This window comes from Anticarsia gemmatalis, chromosome 17 (assembly GCF_050436995.1).
Source record: "Anticarsia gemmatalis isolate Benzon Research Colony breed Stoneville strain chromosome 17, ilAntGemm2 primary, whole genome shotgun sequence".
Taxonomy (NCBI): Eukaryota; Metazoa; Arthropoda; class Insecta; order Lepidoptera; family Erebidae; genus Anticarsia; species Anticarsia gemmatalis.
The window spans coordinates 7560815-7586104 of NC_134761.1; the positions used below are offsets into that span (position 1 = coordinate 7560815).

General features: G+C 35.8%; 1 protein-coding gene across 2 annotated transcripts; it reads left to right on the forward strand.

Annotated features, from left to right (window-relative positions):
* Window positions 1–737: 737 nt before the first annotated feature.
* On the forward strand, window positions 738–25290 carry Pka-R2 (cAMP-dependent protein kinase type II regulatory subunit). 2 transcript variants are annotated; one of them, XR_012959855.1, is made up of 8 exons: window positions 738–1319; window positions 4740–4930; window positions 5565–5702; window positions 7465–7677; window positions 17255–17426; window positions 17892–17981; window positions 21462–21642; window positions 24468–25290. XR_012959855.1 is itself a non-coding variant. In XM_076125339.1 (7 exons), exons 1-7 carry the CDS (start codon window positions 1106–1108, stop codon window positions 21590–21592), a joined length of 1149 nt encoding a protein of 382 aa, XP_075981454.1. In that variant the 5' UTR covers window positions 738–1105; the 3' UTR covers window positions 21593–25290. The 2 variants fall into 2 exon arrangements, 1 of the variants encoding a protein (XP_075981454.1); XM_076125339.1 differs by having other exon boundaries at window positions 21462–25290.

The following is a 25290-nucleotide window of genomic DNA, read 5'->3' on the forward strand; positions in this document are numbered from 1 at the left end:
TTTTATTTACTAGAACTACCTCAGTGGTCCGAGCTACGATGTGTGTAATTAGATCTCAAGTTTAATCTCTAGGCTGAGCTGGGTTTTTTTTCAATTTCTGTTCTCATATTTAATTTTTAGTCTTGTTCTATCATCGTTTTATTACATTGTAATCATTTCTAACGATTTTTTTTCCTTTTGGAATACTGCGTGTAGGTAATAATAAACGTACTTAGCCCTTACATATTAAAAGTGGATTTATGTTACACACACCACTTTAGCCTGCACTCGTAGCCACACTATTTACTGGTCTGTTGAAGTTGAGTTTCAACGATTGTGATCCTATTCCTGAGCTGTCACCTATCAAATCAGTATACTAAAGTATATACATATATGAATATCAGAGAAATATAGCCTTGGTATAATATTTAAGGAATAAGAATCAGAAATCTAGCGCAGGTTGAATCTGCGCTCCGCTAAATTCGAATACTACGTTCATTTTCAATTGTGATCGAATATCGTATATTTCGAACGCAGCCGAAAATTTTAATCAATAGGGAAAACATACAAATTAAATTTTCGAAACCACATTGAATATTTAAAATTGTGTTAATATTTTGTAAAGGATATGAAGGATAATTTCAAAAATATACTTTAAGTAAAACCTTAAAACATCGTTAAAGAGACGATCGATTTTCATTTGTTCACATTGTCGATGGTTAGTTATGGTTATTTTTTCCTCCTAGCAATATTTTCAAAGGGAGTGAGTGAAGTGAAGTGAAGTATTGGTGAAGTAGGGCAATCCAAATTTCGCCATTTTTGCTTTTAGTGAAGGGAAATTTTATATTTGTCAGGCTGGAGGACGAAGAATATTTTGTAAAAAGTGTGTCATTAGATTTAATTTGTCGTAGCGAAGACTTTATTTGAACAAAATCTTAGTATAATAGTGTGGTTTTATTTATTACTAACGTTTGTATGTAGTGCTACTTCCCCATCGTAAAATTTGCTCGTTGGTGTGTCGCTTTAGCTAATTCAATGGCTATGATATCGAAGTTTTAATAAAACGTGTCGCTTTGACGGTTTCCTCTCGGGATAATATCGAGAAAGCGAGGCGACGCCTTTAGAAATGAGCAGGCCTCAAGGCGGACGCATTCAAGTCCCTGATGACCTTAGAGAAATCTTATTGGAGTTCACCATAAGTTATCTGCTGGAGCAGCCGGGTGACGTGATCAACTACGCGGTCGAGTTCTTCACAAGATTACAAAATAACAGGACGACGACTATCGTGAGGGGTCCAACCGCCGGCACACCCGATGAGTCCATAATATCTGATGAAGAAGGTACCACTCTTTTGATATACATAACTCGATAATACTGTTACCGGTCTATCGGCACTGACCAAGGTGGGTTCAGTAGAGCTATGCCAGTAGTTGCTAGGCTCCAATAATCCCATATTATGATTGTCCACCTATTTGCCCATCACAAGTGCCCAGTTCATAGTTCATATTGAGCTTCATATTATCAGCAAGTAAATCTGATATTACTGCATTCTCATAAGTAATAATCAAAATAATCAGTTTATCCACATGTAGTAATGCGTGAAATTAATCAACTATCTAGTAATATAGAGCTCAGAAATGGTTCAAAGTTACAATGAATCTTAATAGTGTCCTTTTGAGTGTTGTGATTAGTTTGCAGTGTTTCTGTTATGTGGTGTAATAGTGACCTAAATATAACTTGTTATCTATCACATAAACACTTCTAGGTATTTAAAATCACATAATCATGTTTGTCTACTGATCAATTAATTTATCAGTTTCACATTAAGTCTTTATATTTACTTCTCCATCTTTTACTTATCATTAAATAATAAGTAATGATTTAATTAACAAACCAATTAGTAGACATTGTGATCATTACTAGTAAGAGATTCTAAATGTGTACCAAACTTCTTTTAATATACTTTAATAAAAAAAGAATTTATAAATACTCTCTTATAGCCAACATCTGTAATGATTCAATTTTTGGCACACTGCCATTACAGTTTCAATGGTATATAAATTTATTTATGAAGAATATAATATTTTAACTGTTGCCAAGTGATAAATAATGGGGGAAGACATAATATGTCCAGTTTTACTATTATCTTTAGTGTTTATCTATGTAACATCATAAATCTGTAACAACACTGTAAATATGATACCTTCTTGGGCGCGCTAATAAAATTGTGCTGGAGACTAAACACAGATTAAAAGAGCAACAAAATTAAAATTTTCACTGATGAAACAATGTCAATATCAATACCCGTTGGATGTGAATAAGTATTGAAAGAGGCGTCTTGGCATTTCGAAGAACTCCAGAACTATTACAGGTTTTTTCATAAAAATTGTTTGGAGAGGCATAAATTTACAGTGTTTACTATATGCTGAACCTATTTGTGTGTTTGTTTTTAACGCTTTGAAGTTGTGTGATGATGAGATTGGCTTATTTTTCCATGTCTGCCGCTGAGTTTAACGTTGTGAACCGAACCAGATGTTGGGCGTTATACGCGCGTGTTACGTAAAATTAGCTGAGCCTATGTAATGACAGGTAGCATAGCATCACAACAAAATTGTTCAGGTGTTAAACGGACCTTGAGTTATGTTTGTGTAAAAGATTTTCTTTCATATTGTTTGCTACAATGTTCTGTGTAACTCATATGACGCGTAACAAGAACATTTAGAGCTACATCAATTTAATGATTCATTAAAAAAATGACTTTTTTACGTAACTAGTCTGTGACTAAAACAAAGTGATTACCATGTTTCAACAGCAAAGTTGCAAACAGCTGCTGATAGATGATGTCATACCCTCTATAATTAGCGAATTTTTATGAAATAAATTTCACCATGGCTTACTAGATTAATCTATGAAATTACACTTTGTTTTTAAGTAATGGATGATATCATTTTCGCACCCTTTTGGAGTGTAAATAAATCAAATAATTTTGATTGTGTAGTACACAAATTAAATTTGATGTTATTTGTAAATATAACAATGGATTCAACTCCTGATCTATCTTTATCATCCATATTTGATGGTATAAAATCTTTTCTGTCAAGAAGTTAGATTCATTTTTGTGGAACATTTCATTGAAATGTAAACTGTGAAAGGATTGCCGAAAAAGTACTATCAATTTATTTATACTTAATTTCATGTAGATTAGCTATTAATGTGATTACATGAAACAAAAATCAAATTTCAGACAAGATAACATGAACATTGTTGGTCCTAGTCTTATAAGAAAATCTAATGTGCTTAACTACAAATTTGTTTAGAACTTAGAGCGAAAGAAACTCCGCAGTCCTAAGCTGTCGTAGGCAACCATGTATTTATACGTATTATTAATAATGCATTGGTTACACTGTAGGTACTGCAACACATACTAAACTAACATTGACTAACAACACTTTCTCTCAACTGACTCCTTACGAGACATCGGACATGTTTTATCTATCGTTTCCGTTCTAACTTGTTACGAAAATCGATACCTACTAACAACCTGTTACATACAAGGCATGGACAAGATATTAAAGCGCACAAACTAAAGCAGTTCATTCATAGCACCGCGAAATTTTCTCAGCTCGTGATGTTTTTGGATTTGTTATCTCAAGTCGTATCCAACGTTCTATAACAATGATGAGCGTAATTACAACCAGCCTTCAGAAATCTAGAACGAATTGCACAAAGAGTAAAGACTTCATTACAATAATGTGTCTAGAAGTCTGACTAAAAATCATATGGCAGTCAGACACGGATGTAATAAAAACTTAATTCACCTTCGGGATGACGATACGCATTTACATACACACTAAGTACTGGAACATGGTACGTGCAAAGAATTCACAAGTCGCGTCACACATATCCGAAGTATTTGGGAAGATGCCCGTGATTCGGCTAGCAACTTATACACGAATGTTTGTGTTTTAAATACATTACATTTACTACACATGTGTCGACCAAATCATCTGTCTTACGAATCTACTTGCGTCATATACGTACAAATATGTTTCTAAAGTAAACGCTCCCATACAAAACGTTATGAGAACAGATGCAACCGAAAGACGTCAGGTCACGTACGATCCATATGAGACGGCATATAAGGCCTTAAGCACATGTGCAAATGTTAACATATATATCGTTTCAATAGTAGTAATGTGTATAACTGTACTTATGTAATACATTTTTTACAGTTACTCGTAATTCGCCCTTGCAAAAACCCACACAGTAATCTTTAGTATTTATGGAGTCAATAGTACTGTTTCTATGTGACCGAGCCCATCGTAGATGATAGGTTTTACCTTGTATTGTTTACGATAATACTCGAGTGTTTGAATGATTGATTAATAGCGTGAATTTTAGATTTGATTGTTTAATTATATTATCGTTCCCCGCTTTCTTAAATCCACCTACCAATATGAAGAAGTTTCTTATTCCTGGCTTGAAATTATCGAGAACCTGCCTCAATAAATTGATTGCTACGACACGATGGAAACAAAACAGATTATACATGAACAAAGTCAAGTCAAGAACTAGCCAATACATAGGCACTTGGCATATACGACATCAGCAAATACATGCAACACATTGACGCATAACTGACTGACAGCAAACACCTGCCTACTCTGAGAATAAAAGCAACTATAGCCCTTTATGATGATCGCTTACAAGCTGAAGCAGTTAATTTTCGTTTATGTAATTGTGATATTTTATGTGTCCAGAGCCGCCAGTGGCGCGCTTCAACAACCGGCGCAAGTCGGTGTTCGCTGAGACGTATGACCCGGAGGAAGATGACTCGGACGAGGGTGCGCCCGCCGTCTTCCCCAAGTCGGACGCTCAGCGCGCGCGGCTCGCTGAAGCCGTGCGCAGCATCCTGCTGTTCCGCTCGCTCGATGTGCAACAAATGCAACAAGTAAGTGCATTACAAACTTGTCACGTTTTAGTTTTACCATGTTTCAAACTCAACGAGAAGTTAAAGTGTTCCATATTTTATGTATGGATGATAGTTTTATATTTTAGCCTTGCGTCACATAAGGATACTTCACAGTTATCCCTATATGTTAACAGACCTAAACACATGTTGTAAACAAACTTCGATGCGTCCTGTTAAACCACAACATTCTCTTGCAAGATCTCAAACATATGCCTCCAACAGCTGTTCTTGCTCGTTCAAGCGTCGTTATTACAAGACCTTCATAGCCATGTATAAGTCTATACAATTACCTATACGCATCTACTTCTTCAGCGCTAGGTTTATTAAATAACCGGTGCTCGTGATTTCTTTTACTTGCTGATTGATAATATCCTCCCGAAAAAACCGATTATACCACCAAGCAGTAGAAATGTTACGAATAGTAAATGTAATCGTGAGGAAAAATTCTATGTTTGAACGTTCTTTAAATTCAAATTCCGCACCCAGCATTTAACTAGCATTTTCCGGGAACAGACCAATAGTTAGATAGCACAGGTTTTATTTGCGTTACTGGTATTTTTTTTGATTTCCTGAATTGCGAGGGCACTTGTCTAAATAAGATGTTATACGTTAGGTGCTGGACGCTATGTTCGAGAAGCGCACCGAGCCCGGCGAGTACGTGATTCGGCAGGGAGATGACGGCGACAACTTCTACGTCATCGAGAACGGCATCTTTGACGTCCTCGTCACCGGCGATGATCGCGTGGAGAAGGTACGTTCATAAAAATTATAAAATTTTATCTTATTTAGTATAGTTCACTGTCGACACGCTGCAGTAAGGGATCGTTTAAACTTCACTGACGTTGACTTTTCCGCGACATTCTTTAGTTTAGCGCAACGTTTTTGATCATGCCGAGACGTCCTTCAGCAAGTCAAGTACGACGAGTGTAGGCTGCGGTGGTTGTGTTTTATCCGTAACATTCTAAAGGAATGGCCAAGCGGTTGAGGTTGCCTCGGGACAATTTTTGTTCCTTCGTTTGTAAATGTAATGTAATAGGCTTTGCTCAGGATCTGTCTACATAGCAGTGATCAAATCACATTGCAAAGTTGTATTTACTGACCACGTTCATTTAATTTAATATTAATTAGTGATTTAAACACGAATGATGACGTCTGCTATTGAATAAGTATTGTCACAAGTGTGCACCTGTAAAGGTAGTCACGACACGCTCATGTCGCTCATGCTACAGTGACGCACGCAAAGACAACACCTTCATTGAAAATTATGCGTGAACCAAACGCCGCACCTGTGATCCGAATCAGTTAAAATATGGATACACATGCGTCAAACCTTTTTGTACCATTGATTGAACTGGCGCCGACTTTATTGCAATTAAGTAGTCTTAGCATCCATTTTCGAAAAAATACACGTTCTCTACTGCAGAACTAGATAATTAATGTAAACACAACACGCAAATGATTACATCCGTACCAAATTCGTTTTAAAGTTCTCCGTAATGCATAGAACCATTGATTTAGCCGCGATACCGTATTCAAAGAGTCACTATCTCGATGGTCATCAACAACACCCGTTGATTTACAGTGACTGATACGTTTCTCAATGTCATTCTCTCGTCGCCCTCAAAAGTGCAAAGTTGTATTTCACAGTTAATTACCTACTATACGTGGTATTTGGCACAAATAATTTGGAGTCACATTTATTCTATTTTCGACTCTGTTGAACCCACAGAAATAAACGAAAAAGCTGTTTGTACGACTTGAAGTTTATGAACACTCTAGTTTTAAATGAATACTAATCCGGACTTGAAACAAAGTCAAGTTTCAAAATGTTTAGGATTACGGCGAATTGTTACAAAGCGATGTAATCTGTGTTGGAATCAGTGTCTTACAAGTTGCTTTGCCGCTCTGATCCAATGAGTAAATCCTTAATGTTTTAATCGATGTTCATTTGACATCAATGGGAATTAATCAAAAGATCTCGCCTTTACATCAAAAGATGTGAAACTGTTTGTCGGACGTCTCGGAACATTAAATTAGATAAATGCCAAGATTTTTTTGGATTCTTGTGAATTCTGAACACCGAACTAAGGAACGTTCTCTGTTCTATATTCTACTATCTTCGAATATAGTAACCATTAAAATTAGATACGCTGTCATGGAAACAAAGTATGGTTTTAAATATTATAAATCAACCAGCAACAGATGATGAAGTATTTATTCATTACCTCTCCAAAAGTATAGGACAAGCGTTCGTGACTCTTTAATATTAAAAGTTCATTGCGGTTTTACATTAAAATTTCTGTGTCTCCGGGTCTATGGTGCTCTAGGGAATAATTACTGCTGCGCAACAAGTCTCACTTGTATTTGGCCATCGATGGTTTATCCAACTAAAGGTTATAAAAACATATTATTAGGCATAAATGTCACGTCATCTTGTGATTTCCAACCCTAACAATCTTGTCAGTTGGATCAAAGCAGTTGAGAAAGTAGTTAAATGTACGATGTTGGTGTAGGTGGTGCATACATACGAAGGATCTGGATCCTTCGGTGAGCTGGCTCTCATGTACAACATGCCCCGCGCGGCGTCGGTGCGCGCCCAGACGCCTGGAGCGCTCTGGGCCATGGACCGCCACACTTTCCGCCGCATCCTGCTCAAGAGCGCCTTCAAGAAACGCAAGCTGTACGAAGATCTCCTGGACAAAGTGCCCATGCTGAAGGCGCTTCAGGTATGTCACATTCTATGTACAACCATTGTAGTCGATTCTACATTCCTTTCCCTCTATAAGCATCGAGAATGTCCTAATTTCTTGATGAACCTCTTATAAATTGTCTTCTACATCATTTGCATTTCTAATCCCATGCTAGCTTCCATACTCATTTGTGTTATACTTCATAATAAAACAACATAGTGGTCCATGAATAAATCGATTACTACACACGAGATAAAAAATCTTTCTTGTGTAATACCATCAAGGATAGAAGTATCCTTGTCAGGGTTGATAAATACGAGGCAATAAGTACAGCCATTTGTCAAAGTGGTCTATGTTTAGTGGACATTCATAGGCTGGCATCTATGTAGTGTCATGCTGTCATTACTGGGCACAGTTCCAATGTTATCCTAACGGAAAATCCGTCCGATGTTCTCATCAAATACAACCTAGTTTACAAGAAACTAGAGCCTCAACAGTTCCAAACTATCTAATTTCTACCATTTTGTTCGATTGTTTTCCTTTGAAATAAGATTTCACTAGTTGTATGGGAGTTAATTTCGTTTTATATAACGTATTCTTAAGATTTTGGACACATTTCACAGTTTCCACGGTCACTAGATTCTAAACAAAGATGAAATTAAAATAGTTATTATTTAAATTTCTGACAAAACTTATAAACCGCGCCAACGAAATTGTTTCTTTGCTTCGAGAAACTTCTATTATTGTGCAGAGAGTCGACAACATTGAGGCAATTTTATTAGATAATTATGAAGGAGATTGAAGAGACGCATAAGCAATTTGGTATTCCTGTGTCTTGAATAAAGAATGACATGCATTTAAAACGCTTTTTAAACGTTCAAGTTTTTTCTCAATCTTTAGCACGTTGCGTGGGAAATAGGCGCTGTCATTGTCAAAGTATCCAAAGCGTTTAGCAGAAATATAAAATACTTATAATACGACATCATTTCTCAATCTGAAGGTTAAAACTCCCAAGAAAATATGACTGTGTTAGTAATTTGATAACATACTTTAATACAACTTGGTCTTTTATATAATTATAATACCTAAGTGCGAGTGGTTTAGATTGTAATAATTATCATTCTAACTCTTTTGTAACATTCATCGTGTCTTTAAACTTATCTTATCTTTTTAATAATATTTTAAATCGAGTTAAAATTATGAAAAGATATACAGCAGATAGAAGCAGAGCAGCGTTAAAAAAATTGTGAGCTATAATCCAGGGTAAGTTAAGTAGGTATTATTAGTAATGTCCTTGAGGAATTGCAGTACAAAAAGTTTGAGAAACAATGCTCAGTAGCACTGACATACATCCTATCAACAAACAAGTATTCCTTGAACTGTGTAAGAACTGGACATATGTCTTATCTGCTACATTGATCTTTCCCACACTAATGTAATTTTAATTCAGAAAAGTAGTACAACGCACTGCTTTCAATGTAAGAACTTTGAATAATACATTTTTAAATATCCTCTCCAAGTCATCATTGTCCACGTATTATACGAATTTTAAGACAATACGAACAATTAAAATAATTATCTCTCGATTATAAATTACCTTCCTTACTTAACAATTGAAAAGTACAATCTCAACGTAAATTACTATTAAATTATCTTGACAAGTTTTTGTTTGGACTTAGATTCGCCTCTGCTTATTATAGTGACGTGCATAGTTTTTATTTGGTCACGCAATGACGTCAAAATAATTACACACCGCTTACTTATTGGAATTTGCCCGGCCCTTTGTTCAACGTCGTACATTATGAAACCCATAAAAAGGCAATGCCTTACACTGAAATATTCCATTTCTGTACATAACAGGCATATTCCATCACATAGTCAAGCTCCACTGGCTGCAGTATAAAATCAATCAATCAAAACGGCTCGTAAATAGGCCACTGATGAAAACCTACCCATACATAAACATAAAGAACAATGACGCCACCATATTCTCATAAAACGGACATATAAAATAACAGAATACACGACAACTTTTCGACTTAATAACCCCACATTAGAAACATTGAAACGAGTGTGTGACACGGGCCCCAACGCTCACTCACATGAGCGGATCCGTTGCCCACTGTCCCGAAAATATTGCCTGACCACGCTCAAACTGAACTTATCAATCAATATAAGCGAGTCTCCACCTTTCTTTATCGGATTTTTTCATACTATTAATAGATTTGTATGGAATGGGAATTAACGGGAAACATCGACCGGATTATGTTGCAAGACTTATTGGAATGGGGTGCCGGCTCGTTGGAAAACCGTTTTCGTTTTCCATTTGAGTTGTTACATGACTACGTAATACGAATATAGAGATGCAATGTACGTATTGGTTGGTTGGAGATTACCTTTAAGCTTTAATTTGACTGAATCAATAAAGTTTAATTAAAAAATAAATTGTTGTAGAGTACACAAAAGTTGTTTCTAGCAAGTAATGATATATCAACTTGATATAAAATGTGAATGTAGGTCAGTGTATCGCTACGTGTGAAGAATTATTTATTAGCAATCTTGATTGCTGTGTATTAGCTGTCGCCCCTGGCAATTACTATTCTATTTGTTGTAAACGATTTAGATTTAATAAATCTTATAGATCTATAAATCAAAAAATCATTATTGGGTGTTCTTAAGAAAATCCGATAAAATACAACTTTCCAGTATGACGTTTGAAGATTTCTCCTCGTTCTTATAGCATGACGTGAACGAAATCATTATTGTACGTAAACCTTACCTCATTTATGATGTATCTCGCATCCCGTTGCACTGGACATGTACGGTTGCTTTCGAAGACCGGTTCTACAAGTTATCAATCGAACTATTACATCAATGCTATGATACAAATGCATTTAGATCTCACGTGAGTTTGCCCTGTACTAGTTAGATTATGTATCATGCTTAAGGTTATTCTACGGCCAGTAATTTCTACAAGATAAATTTGCTTGTGTTCTACGTTAGAACGTAAAAGGGTGTCTTCCCCCGTAACACCATGGGGCCTACAATAGGGCAAACAAGGCATTAATAGACCCCCTTTCTCATAAACGCTGAATAACTGTTTTAACCATTGTTGTGCTGTTTCGTTGTTGTCCTACTAAACCTTCAGAATTGCGACCTTGCAAGTAACCTTTCTGGAATCTGTTCAATACTTTCCGAGTTTACTGTGTAAAGAAAAACAGACAACTGCGTCTAGAGACTGAGTTACAGGCTGTGTATTTAGTAATTCAATGCGCTAAAAGGAAATTCTAGATAACTAAAGCTGCTTTAAATAAAATTGTAGAGCCACGGCGTAAATAGCTTGAATAAATACTTATAGGACACCTACTACTGGTCAAAGGTTTATCTTTTGAATTCTCTACGTTCCAGCGCAATTTCCGTTTATATCTGTATTTCAGACACGTCCAGATTCCACCACCTACGTACTGTAATACATTTTTATATACATGCATATTAAAAGCATACTTAATAAGCGTTAAAGTAATAAACCGCGAGCCGTAGGGGAGGATAACTCGATGTAAATTATACAATTTACGCGTCAACCGCGGCGTAAACAACTTTTTACGCTAGTTTTAAAACGCTGAGTTTTTTTTACCACACTGTGTACCTATTTTCCCGTATGGTTGGTGTAAACACTGTGTGTCGTAGATACCGTGTGTTTTAACATTATAACGAGAATTAGGGCTAGTTCCTATAAACAAAATACTCAGATATTTTGTTTATTTATATCTTTAAGAATAATATTTGTACAAAGATTACTGTCTGCTTTATTTTTTAGCGTTGCAATAAAGTAAAACTTTTTGTAAATAATCTGAAATCCGTGCGAATAATTCTTATCTAAGTATTTCACAATGGGACTACTATAGCATATAAAATGTTATCGCCTTCAAAGGCCATCGCACACGTTCAATTCGTATATTATGGGAATACTATCAAAACGCCATTTTTCTTTGAACTCCATGAAAACTGATTCAAGCTAGTAGCAGCTTCTATGTAAAACTGCGAATCCTTTACAGCTGTGGCCATTATCATAACAATAACTTGTTGTTACACGATGTTACATGCATGCTTTATTATGTAATTGTTGTGTAACGCATACATATGCATGCATAGTATGCATACACATGCGCATATGAAACAATAAGCTTACGTGTACAGATTTACGAAGATAGAACGCGAGCGCCCTACAACCAACATCTACTAATAAATCTATGTCGGTGTTCCCCTGATGTTTATGCTGATACTAGTGAAATATTGCAGAGAATTGGTTAGCAAATACATATGCTATTATTCATAGACAAAGTAATATTACAGATCGCTTTATATGCTTCGAAAAAGGCATTCAGGCAACAACAAAAAACCTTGTTTTTTTTACTCATGTCTGTGATTTCAACGTAGCTCTGATATTGATGAAAAATAGATACATACATAATATAGGGTTAGGCAGACACTAAAAAACGCCACTTGATACGGTCCTTACAAACTTCCCTTACCTCATTCACATCCATCTTGCCATATAGGACTTAACAAAAAATAAATGGCTACTAATAATAACCTAAAATCGGTTTAATCTAAACTTATTGTGAAATTATGCCAGTATTTTAGTGTTACGTATTCCAGCCGAATACAAACAACCGTCAATAAACCCTACGGTATCGTACTCCGTACAGTTACGATTCATTCATGCCTCTGTAGCTGTATATGCAGATATGTCGTATAATTGTATCAGAGCCGGGTGAACCATGTAGGCTAAGTAGACCGAAACTGGGGTGTGGGAACTAGCGACTGCGCCCCACGTACGTTATCGAGTGCTCGCTCACACCCTGCACCGGCGAGATTTTTAACTAAAATAACAAGGGATTGTGCTTTCACATGCAAAATACTCCCAATCTAAATAAAACACGGTTTTAGATAGCTCGTGTATTCAAACAAAATGTTTTATAGATACCGGTGTCTGTATATTTTACCTCTAATATTCCAAACGTAATCTCGTATAGCCAATATCAACCGTGAAACGATCCAGCTAATATTTTATTACGCACTCGTAACGGTATCATTGGAAAATTATAATAATAAATATAATGCCAATCGAAACGTATAAGAAGCAATTGAATGATAAGTGGCCGATAAGAATTGGAAATATGTAATAGTGTGGGCCGGTCACGTGACACCGGCGAGTACGTAACGCGATAACACTTATCAGTTAATACTGATTTAAGCTAAGATTAGTGGCGGGCAGATACCGCGGCCCAATGTCCACCCGGTCTTAGGTTCCGACTATAATTCGTGGCGTTTAGATAGTGCCAAATGATTTGCTTTGACTCGATTTTCAGAATAGTAATTATAGGATTATCGAATTGTATTTATTGATTGTTATTGGAAGTTTTCAGTAGACACATTCATAAGTTCGTGGTTGTAATCGTCTGCCAAAATTATAGGTTAATTTTTATTTTTAAATCATATCTCTCTACAGTCTTCTAACTGGATTCATAATTTTACTTGGCGTAAAATAGCAGCAGGTTTAGATAAACCTTTTGTTGTTTAATTAACCATCGATTACGAAGGTTTCATAGTTCAACGATAGGCTATTTTCCGATGGCCAGCGAGTGAAAAAAAACGTGGAGCCTCAGCATACGTCAGTACCGCTCGAAGCCAGGCACACGATTATGTCGGGTTTAAAGATCGTAATAGTTGAACTATTATGTAATCTGTACAGTAACGACGTATAAATAGAACCATGTTACTAACTCAACACTGTTGATGTTCATACAAAGTTTAATTTTTCTTACGCCTATGTACATTTGACAGCTATTTCCTGTTACATTCAACCATTTGTATTTTGTATTTTTGTTTGACAAAAAACAGACCTTTGGTGTGTGTTTTTGTTACACGTTTGCTCTCGTAGTATCTATACTCATTAGTATAGGTTAAAGACTGTATGCTTGTTTGAATACCACTAATATCTGAAACTACCAATCTGATTTGAAAAATATGTTAGTATACGATAGCTGCATTCATTAGAAAGAATATACAATACATATAACATCACGACGTGCGAGAGTGAAGTTATCACCATAAACGCTAGTAAAACTGCTTCAAATATAGGAATCTTAAAAATTCTATAAAATATAACTTAAAATGAAAAGGGTTTTGTGTTCCAGTGTTTCTACAAGAAAACTAGAACTTCAACCACGATCAACAATAGTTTGTTACGATAAAGTTTCATACTGTCTGAGCGTTCAAACTATTTTAATTTCGCGATCGTTGATAAGCAGTTTCCAGTGTATTTTTTATTTGCATATCAAAACGTTACGATAGCGTGGACCAATACAAATACGTATTGCGCACTGAATAACAGTGTTTTTAGTTAGCTAAGTAATTATTTACTGTAGAGCTGGTTAATATTTTACCGTGAAAAATGTTGGTAGGTTAAATTAACGTATTTGGGCCGCTTGAACAATGATTTTACTATGCAAAACCATTTAACCATGCAAAAGAAAACAACATCTACTGTATTGGAAATTATCTCTACTGTCTGACTAATATCTAGCTATCGAAGAAATCTTTGCCAGTAGTTCCTAACTATATTCCAATTTTGTCTGCAACGGCAAAGTGCAAACCTGTTGCAATAGAACGTCGGAACTTTGTAGTGTACTTAATAGTTCAGCTGTACTCAAATAATGAGCGTCGGAACGTATTTTGCAGTCGAATAGTCCATCTCTATCTAGTGACTAGTATACTATTATATTGTTTGTTGATCTTGCAACAAACATCCAACGCACTTTTATACATAGCTTGAGAATAGAAGTGTTTCTTTTAGAAGCTATTTTTAATCAAAATATTTGTGAGCATGGCGCCACTGAGTTGATCGTGAATAGCGAATTTTTCTCGCTTATTGTGTGCACATGTCACAGGTTTTGACTCACTTTGTTTCAGTTTACATACACATTAATAGTTTAGTATAAAGCTATTTGCTATTTATGCTTGTTTTTGTACATAAATTACCATAACGCTCATGTTTTGTGTAACGGATCGATTTGAGTCACCTTTTCTAATTCTTCATTCATTGTCCCTATATTAGGAGGAAAAACAAATATTTTGTTTGAAATGCAAAACTAACGTAGAGTATCTGAAATTTTCCTTGTTGTGAATTTTAATTTTACTTGCACAACATACCCAAATACATGTAATTCATAGGACGTATTAAATACGTCTTATTTTATCGTTAGCTTACTCTGTAAGAGCAACCATTCATCATAATTCTACTAATGGGAACGAAAATCTATTCGGAAAACTAATATTTACTAGAAGTGACTGATGTGTAAAATGGTATCACGTTGAAAAAGCACACAAAACGCTGACAATGTCTCAGCAACCTTGGCGACACCCACTCTAAGAAACGGGGTTGCTCTATTTTTAGTAAAAAACCACTACATACTCGTAATTCTGAAACGTTACTCATTTGGGCACAAATGAAGCCAGAATGTGTGAGTTATTCACGCAAGTTTTAAGTCTCAGGTAGGAGGAAGGGGTCAGTGTGTCGGGCGGGCTTAATGAGCTAGTAACGTTGCCACTCATGCACGATTACTCTCAAGGAAAGGGGAGGAAACACATAAATATAACCAACACGCCGCTCAGCCACACGTCGCACCGTAACTCCTGGATATTCTACGTAAAATGTTAACCACAAATTGGAACTTTGCCTAATGAATACTCATAGACTCGTCGCCTATATTGGCACATGACATTGCCGTCGACTACGCTAACGTTCAACAATATTATTTATAGTAAAACACCATAAAATGTTATATCGTTACTTGGACAGTAAAAATAATTGATTCAATTGTTGTTTCAAGTGAACTGCCAATAAAGATACGCTCGTATGGTGTTCAAAGGCGGTTCGTTCAGATATATTATAGTGTAGTGTGTGACAAGCGAGGCGAGATAACAGCTGTGCCACCGGACGCCACTGTTTCTATCGGATTTATTCACCTTCCCACTGATACGTCATTGTTTTTTTATCTTAAACGTCACCGAATACTTGGGTGGCGACTGCGGAATGCAATGACAGATACTGAATTTTGATAAAAAACGTAGCGTGCCGATGTGCTACCAATATTTTTTTGTATTATAGAATGTATTATTCCAACGATTGTCCCAAATATTTACGGAGTCTGAAAAGTTTTAAATGTTACTGGAAAAGTGTGAAAAACACTTTTTCCATGGCCTTTTCCTTTTTGCTCTGTTTTAATCCCAACTCAATTCTATTTTCGACCTTGTTTATTTAAAGTTATAAACTGTTACACCCAAACATCCTATATCAAAATTTACACGATTTAAACCAAAAGTTTATTTGGGAGTCTGAATACGTTATATACAAACAGAATTTGTAGACAGATTTCACGTATATTTGAGATATTTCCCTGACAAGTGTAAACAGTTTATCATTCAATTTAAATGATGATGGGAAAAGTCGTAAATAAGCCCACACGTTCATTATAAAAATGTTTGTAGCACGTGCAAAGAGTTCGAAACCATTTCGCGAAAAGGCTCTTTTTAAAGCACCTGTCACGAATAGCCTGAAATAATGATGTGACATGGATATTTTTAATGTTATGTGAATACTACAAGGTCATGAACTCTCGAACCTTCGAAAACATACCTTAGTCGCAATTCCAGGGCAAAATTCTTAAATAATTACTGATATTATTATAAGGTCGTGTGCATAGTACCTACTCGTATTCGGCGGTTCTGTATGACAAGATATTGTATGAATGTGAATGAAGCAAGGGAAGTTTGTAAGGATCTTACTAAATGATACACAAAATTACCCTAAAGTGGTAAGCAGCCTTGGGGTGATTTTGTGTACGTATGTATTATTATTGTATAATGGTCGTTTTTGTACAAAAGATCAAAATACGTAAATCTATCTCTACACCAGTCGTCATCGTTATCATCACGTATTGACTTGAGATCAGTATCGTCGAACACAGTGTATCAATGATGATGAATCGTGTCACACTCGTATTGACGTCGCCGCATGATTGATTTGACTGTCCTATGACATCATATGACTTTGCCAATATTACTTACTTAATAGTCAATAAGCAGTTAAAGGTCCCTCAGGGCTTCAAGCCCAACGGCATGCTTTTACTTAACAGTAATATGAGTTATTTTAACATTGGAATATTATGCCAGCCTATCAGAAAAACCCAAGTAAATTACTTTCCTAACGCACTTTACCTCTGTTTTTTTAATCCTGTTTTTAAGAGCTTCTCTTAATATTTTCACAGTAAAACCAACAATTTTAACATGTGAAAGACCTACTATTGCAGTTCCATACAAACAAACATGACCACTAAAGACATCATAAAACGTGAAAAACATAACAAATTTGTATAAATTTATTGCATTGAGGGTTAAAAATCCTGACTTAACAATGACCGAGAATCTTAAAATCTTGGAAAGATAGAACTTTCCTTGATCCCACACTTACCGAGGGTCGTATATACCACCTTTAAAATCTGTGCTATACAATTACAAGGTTCTAAAATATACTTTTGTGTTTCAACAGGCTTACGAGCGCGCCAACCTCGCGGACGCCCTGCTGCCGCGCACGCTGATCGACGGCGAGCTGATCATCCGGCAGGGAGACACCGCCGACGGCATGTACTTCGTCGAGGACGGCGCCATCAGCATCCGCATCACCCGCGACGACGGGAACGAGCATGAGATCAAGCGCCTCGGTATGTATATATCTTTGATACCTATACTAATATTATAAAATTGTAGAGATGTAAAAAAAACTACTATCTAAATACCACTTTATTCAGAAATGGTAAAACCGCAGCTAAATATATTATGCAACATGCCAGTAACTCATATTAGAATTCGACAGATGCAATGACAATACTGGCTAGCTCCCAAAGGCCAGTCCAATTGTTATTGTCTAACTACGAAGTTCCTAAATTTCATCCATAACCTACAGTGTGTAAAATTTGCTGTAGAAGGTCTACAATCGTTAAATGCTCGCATAAAGTATCTTTAAGCCAAATCCTGTTAAACTTTGTATAATTGTTATAAATGTAGTAGATATTTGAAGATATCAAATATCTACTACATTTATAACAATTATACAAAGTTTCAGTCATTAAATAAATGTGCTAAAAGTTTTCTTTAAGTTATTTAAGTTATTGTTCTATCTGCTACAGAAGCGGGCGGGTACTTCGGAGAGCTGGCTCTGGTGACCCACAAGCCGCGCGCTGCGTCCGCTTACGCTGTCGGACCCACCAAGGTGGCATGTGAGTATTACTTCTCTTTCATAACTAACTATATAACACTAAGTTACTAGTTATATACTTTATTGCTAACTAACCTCAGGTAATGCCTCCAATAAAACCATGTTGTTAAGGTATTAAGGCATACTTTCTAGTACTAATGGTTGCATATTCGAACGTTAATTTCGGTGGAGTAAAAAATTTAAAGAATGACAATCCTCGTCGTACGTTTTTTGTCCTTCATAATCCATCTCTTACTACCGCTTTGCATAACGCTGCACATAAGGTATTTAAAAGTACCGAGTTTTGTTCATATTATTTTCATCACGGGCAAAAGTTCCTCGTCTGCCCATGTCTTCACGTTGACGTGAATTATTGCGGCAAGAATATCAAACATTGCCAATTCTTTTTTTTACTAGTTAATGTCCTACAGCTGGGCAAGGTCCAAAGTTGGGCTTTTGCGACACTGTGGCTTGGGCCACTCCTGAAATGAGGGAAGGGTTAGGCCTTAAGTTCACCACGCTGTTAATTGCGGGTCAAGTCAATTTTTATTTTGGTTTTATTAAAAACATAGTAAGCTAGCCTTAACGCTTACCGCATAAGCGAAGTATACGACATGTGAACCATGTGTCGTCATCGTATTTGCAATCATATCCCAAGCGCGACCTCATTTGAATGTCGCGCGGAGGCTCGCTGCAATATTTTGTATTTATCACCATACATTAACCTCTACGTTTTCCTGTTATTGTTCACTACTACGCTCCCGTTCTGCAGATATACGTCGAAATATATAACCGTATTAACTATTGTACGATAATAATGACGATTTGCCATCAAACCTTATAAGCAATAAATATTTAATTAGCGTGAAAAAATAATTATATGTTACGCTTGTACTAACAAATATTTTTTCTGTTCTATCCTGTGTGTCTACGGTCTAGTCGCCGTCATTAACAAATGTCCCAAAAATATCAAAAAACATCATACGTTATGTTCAGTAGACAGCTTTATTTAGATGTGCTATAATTATGTCCATAACAATCCTTGTTCCTAATGCCTGCGAAATATGCGTAAAAAGTAGAATATTAGATAAGTTTAGATTTTTATTTAGGCTAAATTTTTTGTTTTAGTCCTAAGAAACTGCTTAGCAGATTCTATACAGAATCAGTCAAAATCTTAACAAAATCACATAGTTATTGAAGCCAAAGAAATGTAATATCTGGACTTCGTAATACGAGGCTGATGAGATGAATGTTGTACAAAAACGCCGCCTGGATACGTGCCAATGTTGATAACTTATGATTAGGCACACAAAAACTGCATGCGGCATGTTTGACATTTTTACACTGTGACATAATGCTGAATATTTATACTTACATACAGATTTTATTAAAAGAGACAAATCTGTTTATATGTAACGTTTCCGTGCCTCAATCTTCAAAGTACTTTTGATATTATTTAACCTTACTTTTGGATAGAACGCTAGCTCATTTCAGTACACAACGTTATGTCCTTCTAATATCACAAATGAAAAAGTTTGAAAATGTACTAAAAATAGCTTATACTCTTTTGCCTCGGAAAATCTTTTCACGCTTGGGCCGTTAGTTTTACTATTAATTAGTTACTAACGTGATCGCATAATATTATTTTTGTCTGGACCAAATGCACTCGGCAGTTAAAAGTTACTTAAATTCACATTATCAACTTAACTTGTGTAAAATGTTTGAGTTATCTAGCAATAACTGTGTTTGTCACACAATCTCATCAATCTAAATATCGTAGACAAAACCTTAAAGATTTTCCAGATACGTTAATATTTTAGAAATCTCTTAAATATAAAATAAGCATAATTTATGTAATACTAGCCGACCCGCGCAACTTCGCTTGCGTCACATTAGAGAGAATGGGTCAGAATTTTCCACGTTTTTATAACACTTTTTACTTTTACTCTGCTCCTATTGGTCGTAGCGTGATGATATAAAATATGCTTTTTTTTCACGAAAAATATTCTCAAAATTATTTATTTTATATCTCTTATTAAAACGAAATCGCGCTAAGGCATATCCGCCATTAAAACAGTTGCCATGACAACGGAATTTTGTTAATTCAATGTCATTATAATGTTGATTATTCGCGACTACGTTCGCCACCTGAATTTTCCCGGGAAATGCGTCATTTTCCCGGGATAAAAGTAGCCTATGTCCTTTCTCGGGTATCAAAATATCTCCATACCAAATTTCATGCGAATTGGTTCAGTAGTTTAGGCGTGATTGAGTAGCAGACAGACAGACAGACAGACAGAGTTACTTTCGCATTTATAATATTAGTATGGATTAGGTTTTTTCTTTATTTTTAAAGACAACTCCCGCACTATCAATTGCTCTTGTGTCGCGGGGACTTTTACAAACATACAAACAACGGACACAAAGCACAACCAGAGCCGAAACAGTTTGGTTTATAACTGACTAGCTGACCCGCGCAACTTCGTTTGCGTGTATCCCGCTACTTCGACAAATACAGTCAACGCACCAACACATATTGGATACTAATTTTCAATTCACAATAACTTCTCTTTCCCTTAACCGCGTTTAAAATATTAAAATGTTTTTTGGTTTCTGTGACTCTTCTTTGATCGCCCCCCCCTATCAGTTTTTGGAAAAAATATTTAAGTAATGTACAGATTTTTTTTTGTCTCATATGTATAGATCAAAGTCGTAGTACCTACTTTTTAATATTATTCATTTTTTATGTACCGTTTTTTTATATTTTTTGTTTTTTTTTATGTACTTACCTACTTTTGTTATATACATCTAAAAATCCGTTGCGTAGTTTTAAAGTTTTATGCATACGAAGGGACTACAGACAAAATGGGCGACTTTGTTTTACGCTATTTATAGGGACGCTGCCCCCGCCGCCGCGGCCGGCCCGTACCGTGCCGCAATACTAATATCGTGATATCTCCTAAACTATATGTCTAAATAACACACTGTAAACTGCAAAAATAATCTAAATTAAATGCTCGTGATGATGAACTTACTTATTTTGATAAGGATATATGTATTATTGGTTATATCACCAGTTAAACATCACCCAACGAATTAAATGTTTTTTTAATACAGAAAAGTAGTTTTTGTGACTTAAATAAAAAAGCTGGATATATGTCATCGCGGACTTTTTTGTAGAACTAATAAAGACCAATGTTTTTGCTATACATTGTTCTTACTTGTATCCAACGGTATAAGCGGCGCACGCACAAATGCAATCTTCAATTAGATTTTTTTTCTGACTTCTTGGACATAAATCGCTATAACTCAGCTAATATAGTTTCAATGTATTTCAATTATATATAAAAACCTGTCGGAGAAAATACTCTTTCTATTAGTGAAAACCGCATCAAAATCCGTTGCGTAGTTTTAAAGTTTTATGCATACGAAGGGACTACAGACAAAATGGGCGACTTTGTTTTATACTATGTAGTGATGTGTTGTATCGTTTGTATTCCAGTCTTGGACGTGGAGACTTTCGAGCGGCTGCTGGGCCCGTGCATGGAGATAATGAAGCGCAACATCGACGACTACGAGGAGCAGCTCGTCAAGTTGTTCGGCGACAAGAGCAACCTCACCGACGTGCGATGAACGCGCCCCGCCCACAACCAGCGCATACACTTGTTTCCCTTCCACACAACGTAATCTATCTCACGTTTTGTTTACACTTGTTTGTGAGCTCATGCTGACCCCCCCTCCCCTCCCCCCGTCTACAATCTCGGCCCGCATTTCAAACTGCTCCCTTATTTTTAACTCGTTGTGGTAGAATCTAGTAACTTATTTATTATTAGACTAAATTGTCAATGTATCGACTGCGATTTATTATTTTATTTTAAATAAAATTCGATCTACAATCAAATATTAAAAACGGCATAATCTCACAAAAATCAAGTCAGTTTGTGCTCATAAAGCGAACGCTTACTAAATAACCTAACGTTTTGTGCTTAACCGACTAAAATCTGAGTACTAAGTACGAACCCAGATCTTAAACTTCAATGATATCAGTGCCATGTCTAATTTATTGGAACTCGTTTTAAAAACATTGTGACTATCGACAGATTACGCGTTGAATGGAAGGTGAAACGATACTACAAAACGAGCGCTCAATAATATTGCATTGATACAAATATACGCTTATTTTAGATAGAGAAATGCCTTAGTAGCTAAGTATATATAAGGTACACACCGAAAACGGGTGGCGAGACGCGCGCGTAGAAAACTTTGATGTTTGGGAGACTGGCGGTACGGGACCATCCCGGCGCTACTACCCCGTGATGTCTGTGACGTCATACCACACTGCCGCCAGAGACACCCTCACATATACATTCTGCTCATTTTATGTGCCATAACGTGTACAACAAGTGTCGAATATTCGCCAAGACTGTTCTGTTGTACGGTTGTTTTGATGCTTCTGCATTTATCATTTTTATGCAACATCTATCTCCTCTCATGTGCAATATTTATTTAACATTGACTTGAATGTTTTCTACGTATGTCGTCGTAACAAGATCTAGTGACCATCGGACGATAACAATAAAAGAATTTATGAGTCGAGGGTAAAAGGCATTAGAGTTAAACTTAAACATAAAATATGTTTTATGTAGTGAGTGGTACAATGCAATACTATTCGGCACTCGGTCACGTCTTATCTTGGGATATTGTCAATCGCTATCGCCATTTCTATTAACTTAAGATATTTCCACTGACACAGGCTTTTCTGAATGATAACAAAATTATATACCTAGTAGGTAAAGTATAGTTGTATTATTATTTTGTGATTAGATTAAATCTATCACTGTCTAATTTTTATTTATTTATTTGAACTCGGTTAATGGTTTCGATATATGTATATGGAGATTGTATTGTGAGGATCAGTTTATTATTGTCTGCCAAATTAAATAATAGTATGTATGTAATTGTTACAACATGTTGACATCTCACAGATAATGTCGTACGACACTGAGTCTATGAACGTACAGAGTACGGACTACGCGGTAGACGAAATTACGCGGCGTGATCAAGTACATGCGCATACATTATATACCTACATGATATATTTACTTTCGCAGAGTATTATAATTACGATTGTTTCATAGTGATTTGTTAAGAAAAGAAAAATTGTTTTATGTTAACTTTTAATTAATTTAAATCTTCTTTTCTGTTGTAGAGAGTTCCTATTGTTTTGTTTGCTCTTTAACGATTTTACATTATAATAGATCTGACGTGTATTAACATTGTAATACTTTTATAGCGAACACAAAGCTCCAATGAACAAAAGTAGAGTCCCATCGTTGATTTTTTATGTCCCAATGTAAGAGATTGGTGTATAAATGCAAATGTTTGAGCGGACACATGCTGAGTACCGCGCGGGTGTACCCGCCGGTGCATGTCCAGTATTATTTGAATTAGAAACATCCCACGACATTTATTTGTGAATCCAGCCAAAGTAGGTGAGTGCGTAAATATCATGTGTAGCGCTAAATATTTAAGTATATATTTACTATGTAGTAGTTAGTTTTCGTCATTTCTTATTGTAATTTAAATATTAGTAGATTAGGAAATTTTAATGGAATATAGTCAAATCCTGAGGGGTGAGGTGTATCGTTTTTGACGCCATGTACAAAAGTGTACAAATTGATTTCAGATGCCATAGAAGATTTTTATTTTATTGAATGAATATAATACGTTACTTGTTTAATTGTGAAATAAATGTACCGTTGTCGATCTTCCACTGGTAGACTAAGTCCAGATATGACATTATGTTAGCGCATACATACATGTCGGCCTTCGCTTCGCTGCTTGTTGTGATCAACACATGTTATGTATCTATTACTACTGGTTTGCGTTTGACGTAGCTAATACATTCCCTTTATTACTGGTTGACATTGTATTTAATTTTATAACCACCTTTATTTCGTTACCGGAATATATTTTGTCCGCCCATCGATTTGCTATAGTTAAATTCTCACTTGAAGTGCCTATTTCGTACAAAACATCAACCAGATTACAACTTTTAGTACACTTTCTCACTAACAATTATAATATTAATCTCGTGTTTTTAACTTACTCAAACTGCCTTTTTCTATGTGAAATTGTGAAATGTGTTGTGAGATATGTGTATTTAGTGCAACGGACATTGAACAGTCATTGAATCACTACAGTTTACTCTTTAATATTACTATGATAGAACATTTGACATAACATATTAATATATAATGTTTACCATTAATCATCGCGGTTGAGTGTTACACGATCATTACGAGCAATATGTTAGTGGTAAACAATAGACGAGGTGTTTGTTACATTGAATATAGTACGGTGTTGTGTGATGACTGTTTAGGATCCACTGTTTAAATATGTAATATTCTGGAGTGTGTGGTGTTGATTGGTTTCCCTACTGTAACTATGATGCGTATACATAATTTGATATTGCTGTGTATAACGTTGTGTTTGTTACATTGTACAGGTGAGGTGCGTCACGTGTCCACCGCATTATTGTCTGTGTGTCCCCCAGTGTATTGAACCTAGTAGTTAATAGTATCGTGCAATAATAACTAATAACTGTCTTATCTATGTCGTTTACATCAATATCATGTGTTACATTTTGTCTGTGTGAAATTTATTTATAGAATTAATAAATATGCATAGATTAAGACATACCTATATATCGCTCTTAATACTGATGTTTCAAGAGTTCTCTGCGTCGGTAAAGTAGAATTGCTAATTAAACTACACGTGTATATTCAGTTTTTATCTAAATTTAATGAACACGCAACATATTATATCGTTAACATAGGAAGCACAAACGTGTAGACGCGTGACACGATGAGAGGTTTCAGTTGTGTTGTCTTCCATGGGACGCACAGAAGTTGGCCGCTGATCAATGTTCCCGACGCATTATTCGGAGCGCTATAATATGCATTCTCTGGCATACTAAGGTAAAATTGAAATTCAATACGCTTAACCGTAGCGTAATTTTTTATAAATTATACTAGTCATTGGTGTCTAATGTAGATTTGTAACCTGACAGCACATTGAATGGAACATACTCCATATCTTCACGCTCACTTTAGGTGTAAGTCGTCATACCTGTTCCATAAGTGAAAGCATATCAGCGCGGCGATCGCCGACGCGTCTAATGATTATAATATGCACCACATGTGTACATCCGGTAGCCAGTTGAGAACTAGTACCGCTTTTCCCACGTCATGAGCTTACCCTGTACATTTATAAAAATTATGTATCGTAAAATGTTAGAAAACTGAATTATATTTGTTTGTAGATCTAAA